Source organism: Scyliorhinus canicula, chromosome 9 (assembly GCF_902713615.1).
Source record: "Scyliorhinus canicula chromosome 9, sScyCan1.1, whole genome shotgun sequence".
Lineage (NCBI taxonomy): Eukaryota > Metazoa > Chordata > Chondrichthyes > Carcharhiniformes > Scyliorhinidae > Scyliorhinus > Scyliorhinus canicula.
Window position 1 is genome coordinate 12,168,294 of NC_052154.1, and position 22,164 is coordinate 12,190,457.

General features: G+C 49.2%; 1 protein-coding gene across 1 annotated transcript in view; it reads left to right on the plus strand.

Annotated features, from left to right (window-relative positions):
* Positions 1-22,164, plus strand: part of LOC119971095 (synaptic vesicle membrane protein VAT-1 homolog-like) — a 168,312-nt gene that overhangs the window by 20,631 nt on the left and 125,517 nt on the right. Inside the window, exon 3 of the mRNA XM_038806247.1 lies at positions 6,680-6,895. Coding sequence (XP_038662175.1) covers positions 6,680-6,895 — 216 coding nt within the window. The remainder of the gene's footprint in view (positions 1-6,679; positions 6,896-22,164) is intronic.

A 22,164-nucleotide genomic window follows, 5' to 3' on the forward strand; every position in this document is an offset into this window, starting at 1 on the left:
CCAAGCCAGGGGATTAACCATGGTTCAATGAACAGTGCAGGAGGACATGACAACAGCAACATCAGATATACCTAAAAATGAGGTGTCAACCTGCTCAAGCTACAAAACAGGACTACTTGTATGCCAAACAGCTTAAGCAGCAGGTAATAGAATTTACAGAGCAGAAGGAGGCCATTCAGCCCATCGAGTCTGCACCGGCTCTTGGAAAGAGCACCCTACCCAAGCCCACACCTCCACCCTATCCTCATAACCCAGTAACCCCACCCAACACGAAGGGCAATTTAGCATGTCCAATCCACCTAACCTGCACGTCTTTGGACTGTTGGAGGAAACCGGAGCACCCGGAGGAAACCCACGCACACACGGGGAGAACGTGCAGACTCCGCGCAGACAGCGACCCAAGCCGGAATCGAACCTGCCAAGCCACTTTAAGCCATCCACACTGAGATATTCCTGATCCTAGTGAGGCAGACGGCACTGTCCCACTGCGGGTCCCTTTACGCAAGAACCTTTCCACCCCTCCCCCCACCTTCATCCACTGCTCCAGTTGACCGCAATGGCCTGTTTGACCTGAAGGTTTAGACCATCCCCGTGCAGCTCCACAGATCTACGGAGGTAGCTGATCATAAAAAACCTAACTGCACTTAGACAAACATTACATGCACGAGAATATTGTCAAATGGTTTTCTAATCTCCTTAGACTGTCATGTTTTACAACAACACAGCTGCACACTTCAATATAGCAGCTAAGTCATCTAAATATTTGTGTGAAAAATGAATCCTGACATGAAGCTCATTGTGCTTGGGGAGCAAATTAAAGACAGCAACTTGCATTTATACCCTGCTTTGAATGTAATAACACATCCAAATGCCATTTCCACGAGTGGAATGAATTGCTTCTGAGCCAAAGAAGGATACAAAGGGCTGAATCTCCCCCCCCCCCCCCCCCCCCCCCCCCCAAGGTCGAGTCGGCGGGCAGCAGTGCCCATATAACTGGGCACCATGACATGAATGCTGTGACCACTGCCTACCAGCCTGTCTCCACCCAAGCTTCACTGTTACCAGTTGTGGAGGAGGTAATTACAGGCCAGTGAGACCCACACCAGCATTCGAGAAATTATTGGAAGAAATCGCGAGAGACAGAACTACTCTCCACTTGGGTGAATTAAGGATAGTCAACATGGCTTTGTCAGGGGGAGATTGTACCAAACAAATTTGATCTAATTTTTCGAGGAGGTGACTAGGCATGTCCATGAGGGCAGCGCAGTTGATGCAGTCTACGTGGACTTCAGTGAGACTTTTGACAAGGTCCCGCATGGAATCCTGGCTGAGAAGATAAGGGATCTTGGGATCCAGGGCAAACTGGATCCAAAATTGGGGTGGTGATGGGAGGCAGAGGGTGATGGTTGAAGGTTGTTTTTGTGACTGGAAGCCTGTGTCCGGTGGTATACTGCAGAGATCGGTCCTGGGTGCCTTGCTGTTGGTATTAACAATCTCGACATCTAAGGAGGAGGTAAAACCAGTAACTTTGCAGATCACACGAAAATGGGTAGTGTGCTAAATAGCACGGAGGAAAGCCTTAGATTACAGGGTGATATAGATGAGCTGGTCATTGGGCAGAAGAGTGGCAAATGGAATTTAATCTGGAAAAGTGTGAGGTGATGCATTGTGGGAGGACTAATAAGGCAAAGGAATACGCGATGAATGGTTGGTAGGATGCTAAAACGTGCAGAGGATCAGAGAGACCTTGGGGTGCATATCCAAAGATGCCTGAAGGCAGCACGACAGATAGATAAGGTAATTAAGAAAGTATATGGGAATCTTGCCTTTCTTAGCCGAGGCATACAACAGGGAGGTTATGATGGAGCTGGATAAGTTGTAGGTCACAGCTATTGTACCGTGTGTAGTTCTGGTCACCACCCAGGATGTGATTACACTGGAAAGGGTTGTGGGGAGATTCACCAAGCATGTTGCCTGGGCTGGACCATTTCTCTATACAGAGAGACTGGATAGGCTGGGATTGTTTTCCCTCGAGCAGAGAAGGCTGAGGGGAGAAACCTGATTGAGTTATATAAAGTTAGGAAAGATATAGCTGGGGTAGATAGGAAGGAACTTTTCCCCTTAGTAGAGAGGTCATTAACCAGGGGGCACAGATTTATGGTAAGTGACAGGAAATTTGGAGGCAATTTGAGGAAATAATTTTTCACCCAGAGGGTGATGGGCATCTGGAACTCACTGCCTGAACAGGTGGTAGAGGCAGGAACCCTCGCAGCATTTAAGAAACATTTAGATCAGCACTTGGAACACCATAGCAATGAAGATCCATTGCTGGAAAATGTGATCAGACTAGAAAGGTGCTTGGTTGCTCGATAGGCCGAAGAACGTCTTTTTAATGTTGTGAATCTCGAAGGCTCTTAAGTGGCCAATTCATGATACATTTAAGGCCTCAACCCACCTTCCACTGGAATGGCCCACAGTAAACATCTCGCCCTGAAACTTTCACCGGGCTACTGAGCCACAAAGTAACGCCCCCACCCCCCACCCCCCACTCCACCCCACCACTTCACCCCCCCCCCCCCCCCCCCCCCCCACTCCACCACACCAACGTCAGATGGCCGTTCAATGGCTCTGGATCAACCCGCCGGAGTGAGAATGGGTTAACCTCCAATGTTTTGGTGGAGGGGGCAGGGACCCAGCACCGCATCCAATCCGACGCATTAAAACAGCTGAGTAAAGGTTTGGTAGGTTTTATGAAACATCTCAGAGAAAGAGAGAGAGGTGGAGGGGCTTTAGGGAGGGCCTTCCAGAGCTCGGGGCTCCAGGCAGCTAAAGATACACTTAACTCCCAACCCCCAACCGAGAATCAAATTAGTAATGAACATTAAAACAGGAATCAAGAGTTCTTATTAGAATCCAATAATAATAATCTTTATTGTCACAAGTAGGCTTACATTAACACTGCAGTGAGTTTACCGTGAAAAGCCCCGAGGAGCCACATTCCGGCGCTTGTTCGGTTACACAGAGGGAGAATTCAGAATGTCCAAATTACTTAACAGCATGGGCGGAATTCTCCGCAGGGGGCCGAATTCGTGAAGGCCGTCGTGAACTCGGCCGAGGTTCACGATGGCCTCGGAGCCCGCTCCCTGCACCTAATTCACCCCCACCCGGGGGGCTAGGAGCGGGCCTCCGTCTTTCTCGGCAACGACCTCATCACGCCGAGAATGTGAAGTCATCCGCGCATGCGCGGGTTGGAACCGGCAACACGCGCATGCGCGGATGACTTCATCGCGCAGATGGCACGAGCCCGCGCATGCGCGGTGGCCGTCTTTCTCCTCAGCCGCCTGGCAAGACGTGGCGGCTTGATCTTGCCGGGCGGCGGAGGGGAAAGAGTGCGTCCGTTTTGGACGCTGGCCCGACGATCGGTGGGCACCGATCGCGGGCCTGTCCCCTCCCGAGCACAGTCGTGGTGCTCCCATCCCAATCGGGCCCCGAGATGCCCCAAACGGTCATCTGGCGCCCGTTTCACGAATGCAGCGACCAGGTGTGTTTGCCGCCGTCGTGAAACGGGCGTGAAGGGCCAGCCACTCGGCCCATCGGGCTCGGAGAAAGCGTCGAGCGCCGATTTTTCCGAGCCGGGGGGGGGGGAAGGGGGGCATAAAAAATGCCGGGGGGCCCTCCCGTGATTCTCCCAGGCCATGTGGGGAGCGGAGAATCGTGCCCAAGTCTTTCGGAACTTGTGGGAGGAAAATGCAGCGCCCGGAGGAAACCCACGCAGACACAGGGAGAACATGCAGATTCCACACAGACAGTGACCCAAGCTGGGAATCGAACCTGGGTTGGAGCTGTGAAACAACAGTGCTAACCGCTGTGCTACCATGCTGAAAAATGATTTGTAACAGAGAAACAGACCTGCCCAACACTGCTGATTATGCTCCACATGAGCCTTGTCTCATTCCTCTTCAAATAACCCAATCAGCAAATTCTTCTGTTCCTTTGCCTCACATGTGCTTGTGTAGTTTCCTCTTAAATGCATCAAGTATTCAGCTCAATTGCTCCATGTAGTAGTGAGTGTCACATTCTAACTATTCCGTGGATAAACGTTTTTTCCTGTATTTCCTATTGGATTTATTCTTTATGGCCTCTAGTTCTGATATCATCTCCAAGCAAACGCCTTCTCTACATTCACCCTATCGAACTATTTTATTGCCTTAAATTCTTCTGAGTTTAGGGCAGCAGGGTAGCATGGTGGTTAGCATAAATGCTTCACAGCTCCAGGGTCCCAGGTTCGATTCCCGGCTGGGTCACTGTCTGTGTGGAGTCTGCACGTCCTCCCCCTGTGTGCGTGGGTTTCCTCCGGGTGCTCCGGTTTCCTCCCACAGTCCAAAGATGTGCGGGTTAGGTGGATTGGCCATGCTAAATTGCCCGTAGTGTCCTAATAAAAGTAAGGTTAAGGGGGGGTTGTTGGGTTACGGGTATAGGGTGGATACGTGGGTTTGAGTAGGGTGATCATGGCTCGGCACAACATTGAGGGCCGAAGGGCCTGTTCTGTGCTGTACTGTTCTATGTTCTATGAGTTCAAACCCCAGCTACTCGTTTCCTTTGTCTCCACGTCCTCTTTGTTCCATGGAAACCAGGACTGAGCCGCAAAATTCAAGTGAGCAGAACCGATAGTGTAGAATTTAAATTCAATTCATAAATATGGGATGTTAAGCCAGTCTCAGTGATAGTGACCACGATAGCTATCGTTGTGAAAGCCCATCTGGTTCCCTAATGTGCTTTAGGGTCGGAAATCAGCCATCCTTACTCTGGTCAACTACCATTGTGCCCCCCGCCACTCAGTTCAAGGACAATTCGGGATGGGCAACAAATGCTGGCCTTCCCAGCGATGCCCACATGCCATGAAATAATATAAATAAAAAGTGAAGCCTATACAAGCTCAGTGTAACTTCTCTGCTTTGCTGAGTGGTTCCAAGTGCTGGGTTTACTTGTTGCCCGAATCAACATTAATTATTGCTTCTGGCAGTTTGTCTACTTATACCCATCAGATTTCTCTGTTCTTGGAGCCATCGGAACACTTATTGTCCAAGTAGATTTTCTTCCGACCAAAGTGTATCTCATTCTTGTCTGTATTGAAGTTCCATTACAAGCCCGCTCTGACAGTTTATTAACCTTCTCTTGTATTTTCCCCATTCCTCCTGACTTTAGCAATTTCCTGACCACAGATGTTCGGCTGATTAGTCTATAATTTTCTGGCTTCCCTCTGTCACCTTTCTTCAATAATAGCGTGACATGTGCAATTTTCCAATCTGAAAGGATAATTTCCAAATTGTGAATAATATGGTAGATTATCTACAATATTCTCACCTACTCCCTTTTTCACTGGGGCATGAGTGTCATCTGGCACAGGGGAATGTCACTGTTTGGTGTCATTATTTTATTCCAGAGTGTGATGGAATACTCACCACTTGCCTGGATGAGTGCAGCTTCCAACAACACTCAAGAAGCTCAACACCATTCAGGCCAAGGCAGCCCGCTTGATTGGCATCCCTTCCACAAACATTCATTCTCTCCACCACTGGCGCACAGTAGCAGCAGTGTGTATCATCAAGGTGGCACAGTGGTTAACACTGCTGCCTCACAGTCCCAGGGACCCGGGTTCGATTCCAACCTTGGGTGGACTGGTGGAGTTTGCACTTTCACCCCGTGTCTGCGTACGTTTCCTCCGGGTGCTCCGGTTTCCCCCCACTGTCCAAAGATGGAAAGGTTAGGTGGATCGGTCCTTGCCCCTGAGGATAGGGTTGCAGGAAGTTTGGGCCTACGTAGGGTGCTCTTTCAAAGGGTCAGTGCAAACTCGATGAGCCGAATGGCCTCCTTCTGCAGTGTAGGGTTCTATGAACAAGATGCACTGCAGAAACTCACCAAGGCTTCTTAGACAGCACCTTTCAAACCCATGACCAATACTATCCAGAAGGACAGGAGCAGCAAATACATGGAGTAAACCACCATCTGGAGGTTCGCCTCCAACTTACTCACCTTCCTGACTTGGAAATATATTGCTGTACCTTCACTGTCGTCGGGGCAACATCTTGGAACTCCCTCCCTAACAGCACTGTGGGTGTACCTACCCGACATGGACTGCAGCAGTTCAAGAAGGCAGCTCACCACCACCTTCTCAAAAGCAATTAAGATTGGGCATTAAATGCTCTTCAACCTGGAGGAGCCCACATCCCCCGAATGAAGAAAATAAATGTTATTTTACTCATGTGAATTGGGGTCAGTCCATCTCACGGATTAAATATCAAGTTCTCCCTAATTTAATACTTGTTTCACATTAATCTAACATGCGAGGTATCACAGTGGTTAGCACTGCTGCCTCACAGCGCCAGCGACCTGTGTTTAATTCTGGCCTTGGGTGACTGTGTGGAGCTTGTACTTTCTCCCCGTGTCTGCGTTTGTTTCCTCCAGTTCCTCCGGTTTCCCCCCACAGTCCAAAGATGTGCAGATTTGGCGGGGTTACGGGGATAGGGCAGGGGAGCGGGCTCAGGTAGAGTGCTGTTTTGGAGGGTCACTGTGGACCCAATGGGCCAACTGGCCTCCTTCTGCACTGTAGGGATTCAATGCATTCATTGCTGTCAGGCTAGTCCTGCTGGTTGTTTTATAATTTTTCGTCTGTTCGCAGATTGGAGACAGAGTCATGGCGTTTGTCAACTACAGTGCTTGGGGCGAAGTGGTGTGCACACCGATGGAGTTTGTGTACAAGATCCCAGATGAGATGGGATTTGCGGAGGCGGCCGCTTTTCCCATGAACTTTGTGACTGCCTACATGATGCTGTTTGAGGTGGCAAACCTTCGAGAAGGCATGTCGGTGCTGCTGCATTCAGCTGGCGGAGGAGTGGTAATTATATTCCAGAATCATTACCATGGTTTATGCATCCACATTATGGCTATTGTGTTGTCTTTGGTGCAAGTGTAAAAGAGACAATAATCCCCCGTCGGTCACAATCAGCCAATGTTAAAATTATCCACCCCGAGTCTCATGGGTTTGGGGGAATCTTGAGTGCGACTGAGAATAATCCTACTCCTGGACTGCAGAATCTTGAAATCAGTATATCCAGATGTAAGCATGTGCTGGAATTATAATCCTTAGTTTTATCTGTGCTACCTTTAATGGGTGGAAATTTGTGTACATTATACATTAATTAAAGAGCCTGACTTCCAGACCAGCACTTTTTACTGGGAGAGCAATCGACTGAAGATTTACCATGCTGTGTTATTCACGGCTGACTCCGGGGAGCTGTGGACGGGATGCTCTGTTTCGCCGGCTGGCCAATGGGGTTTCCCATTGTGGGGCAGTCCCACGCTGTCGGGAAACCCACGGGCTGCCGGCACAATGGAGAATCCCGACGGCGGAGAATTTTGTGCAGGCAAGGTGAACGGGAGATGTGCTCAAACTTTTGACTTTTCAAATAAATAAGGGGGAAACAGTTTCCGTTGACAGTCGAATCTGTTAAACAGAGGACGCAGATTTCAAATAATTGACAATAAAAAAAAGAGGTGAGAATTCAACTTATTTCAGGGCGGGGGGGGGGGGTGATTTGCAGCCTACATTAGCCGTCAGAACGGCGACGTTGGCGCAAAATACGTCGAGAATCGGGAAACGTCGGGCGAGATTCTCCGCAAATGTGGAGAGTCGTAAAGGCTGCCGTGAAAGCGGCCGTGTTTCACAGCAGCCTTCATGCCCATTCCCGGGACCCGATTCTCCCCCCCCCCCATCGGGGCTAGAAGCGGGACCCCGGGAATCACGGCGTCGCGGCCTTAACGACCATCGTTAAAGCCGTGCGCCAAGCCGGCTCCAAACCGCGCATGCGCGGGTGACGTCATCACGCCATGCGCGGTTCCGCATTTCTCCACCGCCGCCCGACAAGATGTAGCGGATTGATCTTGTCGGGCGGCGGAGGGGAAATAGTGCGTCCCTTTTGGACGCAGGCCCGACGATCGGTGGGCACCGATCACGGGCCTGTCCCCTCCCGAGCATAACGGTGGTGCTCCCGCCCCAAACGGGCCTCTGGATGCCCCAAACGGGCATCCAGCGCCCGTTTTTACGACGGCAGCAAGCAGGTGTGTTTGCTGCCGTGAAAAAACAGGCGTAAATGCCCGGCTGCTCGGCCCATCGGCCGCGGAGTATCGCCGCTCGCCGTAAAAGACGGCGAGCGGCGATTCGGGACGTGGGTTGGGCGAGGGGGGGAGAATAGCGGGAGGGCGTGAAAAATGTCGGGAGGCCCTCCCGCTATTCTCCCACCCGGCGTGGGGGGGTGGAGAATCGCGCCCGTCATTCTTGATGGAGGGATCGCATTTCCCGATTTCACGGGCCCTTTGCTGGTGACATAACAAAAGTCCCGCCGTGTAAAGTCGGGAACCTCATTTAAATGCATCAGCATATCATTAGCTAGCCTCCTCCCACTGGGACTTCCTCCCTCACTGAATATTCATCAGGGTTTACAACAGCTCTACAAAAACAGCAACCCGGCAACCTCACCTCCAAAGGGGATATCAGAGGTGAGCGCTCAGGTAGCCATCACCCTCCAGGGTGCCAATGCACAGGGGGTGCCAGAGAGGTTGTCAGGGGGGGAGGCCCAGATAAGCTCAACCCAGGACCTGGTTGGTGTGGGGTTGTTCAGTCTTGGCAACCCGAGGGCGGGGTCGCTCGCAGGCCTTAGCGGCCCCTCATAGTTGTGAGCCTCCAGGTTTAATGCAGTCTGGCAGCTTTTTCTTCCCTGTAAAAGCAAGGGAGTCAGTTGAGTAAAATATAGTACTGGTTTATTCACACCAGAAATGTACATACACTCAGGACCCGATTAGGCTTCACTGACATTTTCTCTCTCTGGAAGCCTGTTCTAGTCCGGCCGATCTTATATACAACAGTCTCCATCCCGTAGTTAACGGGGGAGTGCATAGTCCTCGAGTCACATAGGGACTATGATCAGCCCTGTTCTGTGTGCCCTGAGCGGGAAATTACAGATTTCAGCCATCAATTTCCATGCCCTCCTTGCTGAGCTTGTGCCGATGTTACCGCTGAAGGATTGCCTTCCAGAGTGGCAGCTGGAAAGTGGGTGAGAGCCAGTCAATGCACAAGGTCAGCACAAGGGGTGATGTCCCTGGGTTGTGTCCCGTGAGATGCCAGGCTGCAGGGGCAGAGTGGGGAATCTGACCAAGGGTGTTTCGAAGCCTCATGGGGGCGGAAGACCCTCAAAAAGGGGGGAGGACGAGCGCAGTGAGAATGAACCTCCACACTCAGGCAGCACTTTGAAGCCTGAGCGCATGAGCTGTCTGGAAGTTCAGGGCCATTAACCCTTCCTTGATAGTCAATTGTGCCAATTTAGTCAGAATTGCAATGCCACTGATTGGCACCCAATGTTTAAACCATTGGAAATCTAGCCCACGAACATCGAACTAACTCCAAGGCTAATACTCACATCTCCATAACTGAGAGGTAACATACAGGTGACACCCAATGCAAGGTGTTAGAGTGAAGCTGCTCATTAGTCACCTCGCTCAGGCGCTGACGGGTAGCAGAGTCCCATTTTCCGATGAGGTTAGAACACAGGTCGATTGAATACACCCAACTGTCCTCAGTCCTCACCCTTGGGGGAGTCCCACGGCCCGCTGAGGCTTACAAGGGTTGAAGCGCTTCATTCAGGTGGAATTGAGAGGCGCAACTGTGGGGAAATGGCTATTGTGTGATGGGAGGTTCATTGGGAAGGAGCCCACATCGGAGGATGTGCATGGGTGAATGTTCCAGATTCTGAGAGGGCTGTGGGTCAGGGCATTGTGTCAGGACTCCTCATCGCTCAAGTTGATGTTCTCTTCCTTTCAATGTTTGATTCAGGAGAATTATGGAGCCAGTCGAACTGGCAATGTGAGAAAAGATAGACAAACCGGGGAGGAACAGTCCAGTCATTTTGTGATCAATTAATAGAGAATATTTATTAACTTACAAGGAAACATACAAAAAGGACTATAATACACACAACAGGACACCTAACTACACTGATGTCTATAACACATATGGCATCTCATGAATTTACCCCTTTGTTCCCAACTACCTACATTTCTGAACTCTGAGATGCCCCTTTCCCCAAACAACACCCAATATTATATACCTCGAAGAGCTAAATTGGATTGGATGGGTTTGTTTATTGTCGTGTGTACCGAGCTACAGTGAAAAGTATTTTTCTGCGAGCAGCTCAAACAGATCATTTAGTACATGAAAATAAAATAAAAAGAAAATACATAATCAGGCAACACAAGGTACACAATGTAAATACATAGACACCGGCATCGCGTTAAGCATGGAGGAGTGTAGTATTAATCAGATCAGTCCATAAGGGGGGTCGTTTAAGAGTCTGGTATCAGCGGGGAAGAAGCTGTTTTTGAATCTGTTCGTGCGTGTTCTCAGACTTTTGTATCTCCTGCCCGATGGAAGAAGTTGGAAGAGTGAGTAAGCCAGGCGGGAGGGGTCTTTGATTATGCTGCCCGCTTTCCCAAGGCAGCGGGAAATATCGATAGAATTCAGCAGATAGTTGTCACGCACAGGTTATTTGTCCACATTTGGGAAAAACCATGTTCAGTTTCAGTGACGACCTAGTCTTCCCTGTTGGAGTTTGGAATTTTAACCAGTCACCTTTTAGCAACAATTTGTTTTCAGGGGAGACTGTTCTCTGCAGCTGGGTGTGGCTGTGATGGTAGCTGCTGTTACGGTGTCCCTTTTTCCAGTTATCATGCTATGGATGTATCATCTTTTCCCTTTGATGTTACCCACACTGTGGATCTGGCATTTAGCATACAACTGCCAATTCCCTTATCTCCCCGCTTTGAAGTCACCCCTTCTACACCCTATTGTTTTACCCTAGTCACATAGGTAAACCCATGCGTTTCTCAATGGTAGGATCAGTCACATATTAAAACACCTCTTCATACAGCTGCTCTTATCAATCCTCTTTTCTACCTTTCTTTATTTTATCCCAAATTAATTTTTTAATCTTAATATTCCACAATTCATAACATGAGCCGAAGGTTCAAATTAGGCCATATTAATAGGAAGTCATTAACTGTTTTTTATTGATTGGTCATGAAGGTTTCATGTACATTGAACCATGACCAAGATTATATTAGCTCTGAGCAGACGGCCATCCACAGAGCCATTCATAATTTGGAAGTAAATTGGCAGTCTGACTCAGAGAGAATGACTGATAACGGGAAACACCAGACAGAACGACAGAAGTCTCCGGCTGGTGTGATTACTGCATGTTAATGGAGGCACAGTAAAGGGAGTTTTATTCTGCATTGTGCTGCATATGAGTTGGGAGTCTACAATGCTGACACTCGGTGACTGGATTTTACTTGCCTGCACCGATAGTTCCTGATGAGCAGAAAAAGGCGTTGGTAAATAAATATGCAAAAAATAAATTTCTGTAGTTGAATCAAAGATATGTAAATTAATGGGTTTTACAGGGGAGGGGTTGGGATCCCTGGACCCCAGCATAAAGGTCAGGGAAGAGGAGATGGCGCGACATGCCTCCGTTTTGTCAGCCTGACTTGCAGCGATTTAGCAGCTTTTGGTGTTAAGTGAATCTTCCACTTCTTTCTGGGGTGGAGGTCTTATTGGTCCCAGGCTGGAAGACATACATAGACATAAACATAGAATATACAGTGCAGAAGGAGGCCATTCGGCCCATCGAGTCTGTACTGACCCTTGGAAAGAACACTCCGCACCTCCATCCTATCTCCGCAACCCAGTAACGCCACCTTACCTTTTTGGACACAGAGGGCAATTTATCATGGCCAATCCACCTAACCTGCACATCTTTGGACTGTGGGAGGAAATCGGAGCACCTGGAGGAAACCCACGCAGTCACAGGGAGAATGTGCAGACTCCGCACAGACAGTCACCCAAGCTGGGAATCGAACCTGGGTTCCGGAAGCTGTGAAGCAACAGTGCTACCCACTGTTCTACCGTCCCACCCCAGACCTCCAGTTGTTCTTGCCACTTTTGCTTGGCTCCCATCATGATGATCAGATTTCCGCTTTCGTAATCTATGAGTTGGAATGGGACTTTCACACAGTCATAAGAACATAAGAACTAGGAGCAAGAGTGGGCAATTCAGCCCTTCGTGTCTGCTCCGTCATTCAATATGATCATGGCTGATCTCCTCTCGGCCTCAACTCCAATTTCTGCCCGTTCTTCTTGACCTATCAACCCATTATTCATTAAAAACCTGTCTGTCTCCTCCTTAAATTTACTCAATGTCCCGGCATCCACTGCAATCTGGGAGAGTGAATTCCACCAATTCAAGATTCTTTGAGAGAAGTAATTTCTCCTCATCTCTGTTGTAAATCTGCGACCCCTTACCCTAAAACTATGACCTCTCATTCTCGATTGCCCCACAAGAGGAAGAATCCACTCTACGTCTACTTTGTCAGTACTTTTTAAATCACTTTGTATACCTCAAATAGATCTCTTCTCATTCTTCTAAAGTTGAGAGTGTCGACCAAAACTGCTCAATATCTCTTCAGCAGACAAATCCCTAGGGTTTCCGCGATTTAACGGAAAAATCATTTTGGGCACAATTGGCAGGGGTGTTTCTTGACGCCCACATGAGCGAGATTGCGGCCCGTATTTAACGGCACTTAGTGCTGAAAATCAGCCCCCATCAGTTTCTCACCGTCTAATTCACCAGACCCGGCCGCAGCTTCTCGCCGTTAACAAGAAGAGCTGCTTTTTTAAATAAATATTTTTTATTGAATTTTACATTTGTACACAACAGGAGATGATTGAAACGATTATTACTTACAATTTACATGCTTTTGCCTTTCTTGGCACTCCCACAACCCACCCACCCCTTGTCCCTACTCCCATTTACCCCTCCCCTTTTCTGCTTTTTGTTCTCCATATTAGGCCCCTTCTTCCCTCTGAGATGTTATTGTCTACCCTATGGCTTGTCGGGGGAGGGGGACACTGGCCCTCCTGTTGATCCTTCCCAGGGTACCTTCCTGCTGTCTCCTTGGGTTCCTCACCTGCTGCACCCCCCCACCCCACTTATCCCTTATTCCTGTCTGCTTTGTGTGGCCCCTGGCGGTTCCTATTGGTTCTCCCTTTCTCCCCCCCCCTCCCTTCCTAGTCGCTATTGGCTTCAAACTTGTCTTGAAACAGGCTGATGAATAGCCCCCACACTTTGTGGAAACCATCATCCGACCCTCGGATGGTGCAATTGATCTTCTCCGTTTGGAGAAAATCCGACAGGTCTGCCAGCCAGTCTGCACCTGTGGTTGGCGCTGATCGCCAGCCGAGCAGGTTTCTCCGGCGGGCGATTAAGGAAGCAAATGTAAGGGCGTCGCCCCTCTTCCCCGTATGAAGTTCAGGCTTGTCCAATACCCTGAAGACCGCCTCCCTCGGGCACGGCTCCACCCTAACCCTGAGAACCTTGGACATCACCTCGAAGGAGGCTGTGAAGAACCTGACAATCCTGTGGCATGCCCGGAACATGTAGGCGTGGGTGGCCGGACCTCCCTGGCACCGTCATACTTGTCCTCCATTTCCGGGAAGAACCTGCTCATTTAGGTTCTGGTTATGTGCTCTCTGTGCATCACTTTAAGCTGCATGAAGGTGAGCTTTGCTCAGGAAAAGGTGGAATTGGCCCTACTTAGTGCTTTGCTCCAGAGAAGGAGCTGCTTGTAAATGCTCCCTCACCACTCATCTCTGTCAACACACAAGCATGGCGGTGCCCAGACCTGCCCCTCGCTTTGGCAATGACAGCCTGGCCAGCTTCTTGACACCATTGATGCGAGACGGGGCATCCTGTCCTTCCCGAGGGAGTCGGGGGATCGGCAGCAGTGTCAGCAATACCGCCTGGGATTCAGTGGCAGGGACTGGCAGTGTGGGCAGCAACACAAGGAGGACCGCCGTCCAATGTCGGAAGAAGACCAACGACCTCCACCGAGCTGCATCTTTCCTGGCATCAGTTCCGCCTCCCACCTCTCAAATTCCCAGACCCCGCCTCCCCTCCACAAATCATGGCTGCCACCTTGCACCCAAGCCACGTCTGATCCTCACGCTTGTTCCTCAGAATACCCTCTGTCCATAATAGGAGAAGATAGCCCATAATAAGTGGGAAATCTCCAAGACACGGGGTGGTGGTGGTGGTGATGTGGGGTTGGGGGTGGGGGCGAGTCCTAGTGATCCAAGTCCTCACCCCTTATGAAGAATGAGCCCTGATGCAGGTGATAGGTCACATCAGTGGCATCCAGCGAGTGCATAACTGATTAGAGGAGTCCCAAAGTCTACAGGTGCAGGAGATGTTGCCAATAATGCGTGGCACTGAGGCCAACACTGTTAGAGTGACAGCCACAATGGAAAGCCTGGAGCACAATGTCATCACCGGATGTGCTGGTGTCCAAGGCATTGTTCAGTCCGTGACAACCCCGTCTGAGGGCCTCAACATCTTGTCCTAGTCGCTGAGGAACATGTCCCATTCGCAGGGGGACATTGCTGGGGCACTGCAGAGCTTTACCCAGTCACTAAGATAATTGCCGAGGCCATCAACACCATGGTGCAGACAGTGGGGATCCGCCAGGACTAGCAGTGCCAAATGACTAGGAGGTTTCCAGAGCTCACTCCAGCTGCCCCACAATCCCATGGAGATCCCCAGAGTCTTAAGGGCATTATCAGGGAGGAGGAAGCACTGGAGGCCAACCCAGGATCTACCACCAAGGAGACTATGACAATCTCCTGCCCTTCGGAATCCCCTCCTCCTGACACTGGTGCATCTCAAGGGCAGTGGGCAGAGCAGGGTGGCATGGTGATGCCGGTGACACTGGTAGGTCAGCCGGGGCCCTCCGGATCCAGCACCCCCCCCCCCCCCCACACACGAGGCCATCTGCCAAGGGCAGCAAAGGCCACAGGGCGAGGAAAGCAGCAGGCTGCCTCCACCTCAGATATACATCCTGGGCCACACCTAGACGTAACAGTAGACCATGAAAGACCAAGAAGCTTGAGGAGCACTGAGTGTGCAGTGGTGAAATGGGGAAGGTCACTATTTGGCTATCTGTTCCTCGAGGGATTGGAAATGTCAAATGATCACGATTTTAGAACATGTCACGCCTCATACATGTGAAGCCTCTGTCATGCCACTGTCTGTGCAGAGTCTGCACGTTCTCCCCGTGTCTTCATGGGTTTCCTCCGGGTGCTCCGGTTTCCTCCCACAGTCAGGTTAGGTGGATTGGTCATGATAAATTGCCCTGAGTGTCCAAAAAAAGGTTATGCGAGGTTTTTGGGTTCCAGGGATAGGGTGGAAGTGAGGGCTTAAGTGGGTCGGTGCAGACTCGATGGGGCGAATGGCCTCCTTCTGCACTGTATGTTCTAAGTTCTACGTTCACAGTGGACTCTCAAGGCATCCAACAATATTGAGAGGAAATCAACCCATTGCTCACAAGCTGTGAGATAGTTGGATAATTGTATAGTTGGTCAGAATAAAAGAACATATGAAAGTTAATTGTTATACAGTTCAACAGAGAGATTGTGAGTCATTTATTTCTTTGCATGAGGATATGTTGTCACCTGTGTATCACTGTAATTATATATATGTTATAAGAAGGCTACTTTTTGCCTTGTAAACCTACCTCTTCGGTGAATTATTTTGACAAGTAAAGCCTAAAAGGAAGTGAATTATCTTTGCAAACTCTGGAACATCACTGGTGTTTTTGGTGGGAAAGTTGGGGGGGGGAGGGCGGTTTTTACATCTATGCTCACGCTTTACATTGTGTTCAGGTTAACGGCGAGATCACAGCCTTCAATCCTCTAAAATGCAGGCGGTGGATCGCAAAGCTCGAGGGGTGCTGAGCATCATGCTGCCAGAGTCTTTGTGCGATCAAGCTATGATACTTACTTTAACGTCCAGGAAGGATCGTCGTCCTACTGGTGTCATTGTTTCCACTTCACTTTGATATGGCCTGACAAAACCAACTGCTCCTCTGTGCTTGTTTGTTTACCCTCCTTGTCTTTTTCTTTTGTCTCGTTCTTTTAATTGTAGTTTGGCCTGAATGTGCTTTACTTCTGAGCCTTGTCTCTATAATTCTCAGGCAGCCACAAGTTCAGATTTCCCCTCTTTATGCTACATTTTTACTCTGCATAGTTTTCAAGGCAAGGATGTTCTGGGAAAGTTAAAAATGTTGGTTCGGCCTTCGCTGGAGTATATTGTCTCATTCCGGTCACCGTATTTCAGACGTGACAGTATCGGAGAGGGTGCAGAGAAGGTTACAAAGATTGCAGTATAATGTGGAATAATGTGAGGTTATCCGCTTGGGTAGTAAAAGAGCCAGATCATTATTTAAATGGGTGTAAATTGAGAGAGGCAGTGCTCAGCGAGACCTTGGTGTCCTCATGCATCAGTCGCTGAAAGTAAGCTTGTAGGTACAGCAGGCAGTAAAGAAGGCAAATGGTATATTGGCCTTCAGAGCAAGAGGATTTGAGTATTGGAATAGAGATGTTTTACTGTAATTGTATAGGGCATTGGTGAGGCCACATCTGGTGTGTTGTGTGCAGATCTGGTGCCCTTATCTGAGGAAGGACGTTCTTGCTCTGGAGAGAGTGCAGCGAAGGTTTACCAGGCTGATTGCTGGGATGGCGGGACTGTCATATGAGGAGAGACTATGTCGGTACGATAAGGGAATAGTGTAGAGGGACTTTAGAGGGGTTTCACAGGTCGGCGCAACATCGAGGGCCGAAGGGCCTGTATTGCGCTGCAATGTTCTATGTTCCATATTCATTGGAGTTTAGAAGAGTGAGAGGGGATCTCATCGAAATTTATAAAATTCTAACAGGAATAGGCAGGGTGGATTCGGAAATAATGTTCCCGATGGTGGGGGAGTGCAGAACTAGGGGTCATAGTTTGAGGATAAGGGGTAAACCTTTTAGGGCTGAGGTGAGGAGAAATTTCTTCACCCAGAGAGTGGTGAATCTGTGGAATTCGCTACCACAGAATGTAGTTGAGGTCAAAATGTTGTGGAATTTCAAGAAGGAATTAGATATAGCTCTTGGGGCTAAAGGGATCAAGGGATATGGGGGGAAGGCAGGATCGGGGTATTGAATTTGATGATCAGGCATGATCAGAATGAATGGCAGAGCAGGCTCGAAGGGCCGAATAGCTCCTGCTTCTAAAAATAATAATAATCTTTATTGTCAAAAGTAGGCTTACATTAACACTGCAATGAAGTTACTGTGAAAAGCCCCTAGTCGCCACATTCCGGCGCCTGTTCGGATACACAGAGAGAGAATTCAGAATCTACTGTCCTTGTCTAATCTGTCACATGTGACTCCAGACCCACAACAATGTGTGTGGCTTTTATTGTTCTCTGAAAAGGCCTTGCAAGTCAAGTTCAAGGGCAACTAGGGACGGGCAATAAATGCTGGTCCAGGAATGACAGCCACATCACAAGAAAGAGTGAATTGAAAATTCAGCAGAAAGTGGTTCGCGTCTTGATGGCAATGGCAGAGAGTGTGGTGGAGGCAGATTCAATTGGTGTTTTCAAAATAGAATTGCAGAATTATCTAAATTGAACAAAAAATGGCAGGGCAACAGAGAAAAGGCAGGGGAGTGGGTCCACCTCATTTATTCTTGCAGGGGGCTGGCAGGGACATGTCAGGTCAAATGGTCTTTGCTGGTGCTGTCAAAGTTCTGTGATATCCTTATTCATTCTCCATGCACTGCAATATCCTCATTAGCAGAGAATGCCAATGTTGCTTGCCAGCTCCATCCTACAGGTCATTCACTGCCTTGTACGCATACTACAGGGAATGTTTGAAATCAGGCTGACACTATTGTAGATATTTCCAAATGTCAACTCCTGATTGGAAACTATGGGAAGGCTTGTATTAATCCAGTAACTTCAAATAGCCACGCTCCATTTTGACAGGCAGGTGAACTCCAAAGACTCAAAGGTTTTGTAGCGTTCAGATTTCTACATTTCTGTCTTCCTGTGAGATCCTCATCAAACCCCATCTCTTTGAGCAAGCTGTTGGCCAGCTGTCCTCACATCTCTTTAGTGGCTCAGTGCTGAATTTTGATGGTCCTTGGGACGTCTTGCTATGTTAGGGGCGGTGTATAAAAGCACGTTGCTATTGTTTTAGTTGAACTTACATTACAGATGATGAGTGCAATTGGGAAGGAAATATGGGATGCTGGAGGGCTTTGGTGCTGATTCTGGTATTCTCTGCTAAGGAAGAAACTGCAGTGCATGGAGGATGGATAATGGTGTCATAGAACGTAGACAGCACAGGTGAAGATTGTAGCACTGAAAGAGGTAACAGAAATATGACATCTGAGACAAAAAACACAATAGTGTGGATGCTCGCAGACTGAAATTAAGAACAGAAACACATAGCAGATCCAGGTAGCGTTTGCAGAGATAAGCGGGCCCAGTTCAAAACCCACTTGCTCGCATAGTGTTAACATCCAGCCTGCCATTTCATCAGCAATATCTAAGGTTCTGATTGGCTGGCCCATAGAGATTAATTGCAGTCATACTGTATTAAGAACGAAGGGCAAATTTTAAATCCTTGAAGAATGTAATAAGCCATATTAAAACCTGACGTCTCCATCTGCTTTATGTGGGGGGAGAATACTGAGGCCTGATAACCTCATTAAATATAAATCCCTAAAGCTTGGCATCTCTGTGCCTAGTAACAGCAAATTTAACCTTTCATTATTCATAATATGTCTGAGGAGTCATCTGGAAGGCATGATCCTTACCTTGCATTCTTTGAAACCACAGAATCTAACTTTTCAACTTAATTTGGTTCTGCTGATTGAGATATTCCCTCTTTTTCAGTCGTTTTCTCTTCTGTATCCACTACTCTGTGATCGGAAACCAGACGGATGCTGATACGAACCCAGAATCTGTATTCTGTATAATTGAAGTTAGATTCTACCAGCTGCGAGAATTTCTCTGGGGCTCTGGAGTACTGGTCTTGTGAGCTAACTCAATGTCATTGTCTCCATAACTCCCCCCCCCCGCCCACCCCCCCCCCACCCCACCCTACACACACACACACACACACACACACCCCGGCCCCACCGCACCCCCTTGCGAGCAGAAAGCACAGCACAGCCTGGGGATTGACATTGGGAATCTATCCGGCGGAGGAGAGAATGAACAATCTCAGAGAGAGAGAGTGAGGAAGGGGTCGGGGGTGAGCTGATGGGGAGCAGGGAGAGAATAGAAGTAGGAGGCAGGAGAGGAATTGAGAAAAAAGAAGCAATGATAAGCAATGAGAGAGGCGTCACGTTAAGTCGGAGAGAAAGGGAGGATCATGAGGGCAGCACGGTAGCATTGTGGATAGCACAATCACTTCACAGCTCCAGGCTCCCAGGTTCGATTCCGGCTTGGGTCACTGTCTGTGCGGAGTTTGCACATCCTCCCCGTGTGTACGTGGGTTTCCTCCGGGTGCTCCGGTTTCCTCCCACAGTCCAAAAATGTGCAGGTTAGGTCGATTGGCCATGATAAATTGCCCTTAGTGATCAAAATTGCCCTTAGTGTTGGGTGGGGTTACTGGGTTATGGGGATAGGGTGGAGGTGTTAACTTTGGATAGGGTGCTCTTTCCAAGAGCCGGTGCAGACTCGATGGGCCGAATGGTCTCCTTCTGCACTGTAAATTCTATGAAACTATGAGATGAATTGGGAGAGGTGGTCGGGAGATGAGGTAGAGAAAGATAAAATGAGACTGAGGGAGAACGAGAGAGAGAGAGAGAGGGAGGTCAGGTGATATATTGAGAGAGGGACAAGGGATGAGTTGAGAGGGACTAAGGGATGAGATTAGAGAGAGGGTGAGAGAGAGGGACCAGGGAATGATGTTGAAGAGAGAGAGAGAGATAGTCAGATATACACGCACATATACTCATGTGCACGCGCACACGCACACAAAAGAGGATATGGCTCGAGAGAGAGAGCATGGATTGAGGTTGGTGCTCCCTTTCCTTTCCAGGGTGGTAGCTAACCTCCAAGAGCTGCTGGCTATTGGAGGGCTGGCAGCTCTTCGATCTCAGCAACGCCACTGGGAGTGGTGGCCACTACTGGGATTACATTCAGCTGTGATGATGCAGTGATCCATCTGCCCTTGCAACGAGGTGAGTGGATTTGGGAGGCTGGTCATGGGTCAGTCCATAAGACCATAAGACACTGGAGCAGAAGTAGGCCACTCGGCCCATCAAGTCTGCTCCGCCATAGAATGAGATCATGGTTGATCTGATATAATCCTCAACTCCACTCTCCTGCCTTATCCCCTTAACCCTTGATTCCCTTGCTGATTAAAAGTCTGTCCACCAGCCTTAAACATACTTAACAGCCCAGCCTCCACAGCTCTCTGCGGTAAAGAATCCACAGATTCACTCCTGTCTGAGAGAAGAAATTCCTCCTCATCTCTGTCTTAAATGAGTGATCCATTACACTTTCAATGTTCCCTCTGGTCCTAGACTCTTCCACAAGAGGAAACACCCTCTCAGCATCTATCCTGTCAAGCCCCCCTGAGAATCCTCTATGTCTCAATCAGGTCACCTTTCATTCTTAATTAATCCCAAAGTGGCCGATATTTCGTGCACTGTTTGCAGTGATTCCTGTCTACTAAACATCAAGACAGATGCTAAACATGTTGTAAGGCTATGCTGAAATAGCTAATGTGCATAGAGCACGTGGTCGCGTACTGATGATGGCATTGAACAAATGATCCGACAACAGTTTGAATCTCACCACATCAGTTCATAGAATCCATAGAATCCCTACGGTGCAGAAGGAGGCCAAGTGGCCAATCGAGTCTGTTACCGACCCTCTTAAAGAGCAGCCTACCTCTTCCCACTCCCTATTGAATTGAAATTCAATTAATTAGATAAATGTGGAATAAAATTAAATCGGAGATGAAGGGTGAGTGGTAATGTCACTGTTCTGGTGTTATAACCCACAGGTTTCTTACGGGGTGGGAACAATTGACTTTCCCGCGAACATTGCTGAATATGAGCTTCCCTGTTCAGGGGGAGGGGGACCTCTAAACAACGTATGACATTTGTTGAATGGAATAGAAAGCCAGCCAGTTAGGTACCAGCAAGGCAGATCTAGTTGGGATCAACGGTGTGATGTGTGTAATAGTTATTGTAAACGCCTGCTTGGAAGACTGGAATCAGTATGCGGAGCGAATGCGCGACTTTTCCAGGGCAAGCAGTATCCGGAGAATGACCGCCAGACAGTCAGTTTATTGACTGCCTGTGGCTCACATATGTTCGGAGTGATACCAAGCCTTACCTACCCAGCAGCGATCCAACATTCAAACCTTCGACCAACTAGTAACTCTAGTGGGGCAGGACTTTAATCCAACTCCTACCATTAATGTCCAGCGGCATTGTTTTAATACCGCGGAGATGACCCGGGGTGTGTCCGTCATTTGTCCAGGTCCAAGATTTCAGAGTTTTGCGAATTGTCCTGCAGGAAATGCAGTGTTAACGTTTAGTATGCAGCGTTAACAACCCCGCCACCCGGAAGGAATTACTGGTTGAACCTTCCCTAAATCTGCAACAGTCCATCCAAAATTCGCTGTCCCGGGAAAGCGCAGAGCAAGGAATGCAGGAAATGCAAGGCACAGAAGTAAATGCCTTGGGGCATTTCCCTGGATCCCACCCCCAAACAGTTAACCTGCCCTGGACTGAGCGGCGTAAAAGGCCCGACCTGCTGGCCGAACGTTGAGCCTTCGCAACGGGAAACTGCCCCGGAATTCGCTGAGGGCGGGCTAGGTCAATGCGGGGTGTGTGGCTGCCGGTCCAGGCGAGAATGCGGATCGCAGACTAATCAGACATCCAGGTGCCCCGGTAGGGGTAGGCATTAACCTAGAGCCTGTGGGCTGGATTGTCTGATCTGATGGTCACGCAGTGCAACATGGCACAGGCTGCGCGCGGATCTTGCCCAGCAAAAACTGCCCCCCTATAGCCAGCCTCGCCAAACCCCCCCCCCCCCCCCCCCCCCCCGCCCCCCCCCGCCCCCGACTGTGGTGGCACTGGAATCAATCTGCAGCTACCACGCGAGGTTCTGAACGGTGTGAGCACATGGCGGCGCCACCCCTGATTCTGGCGT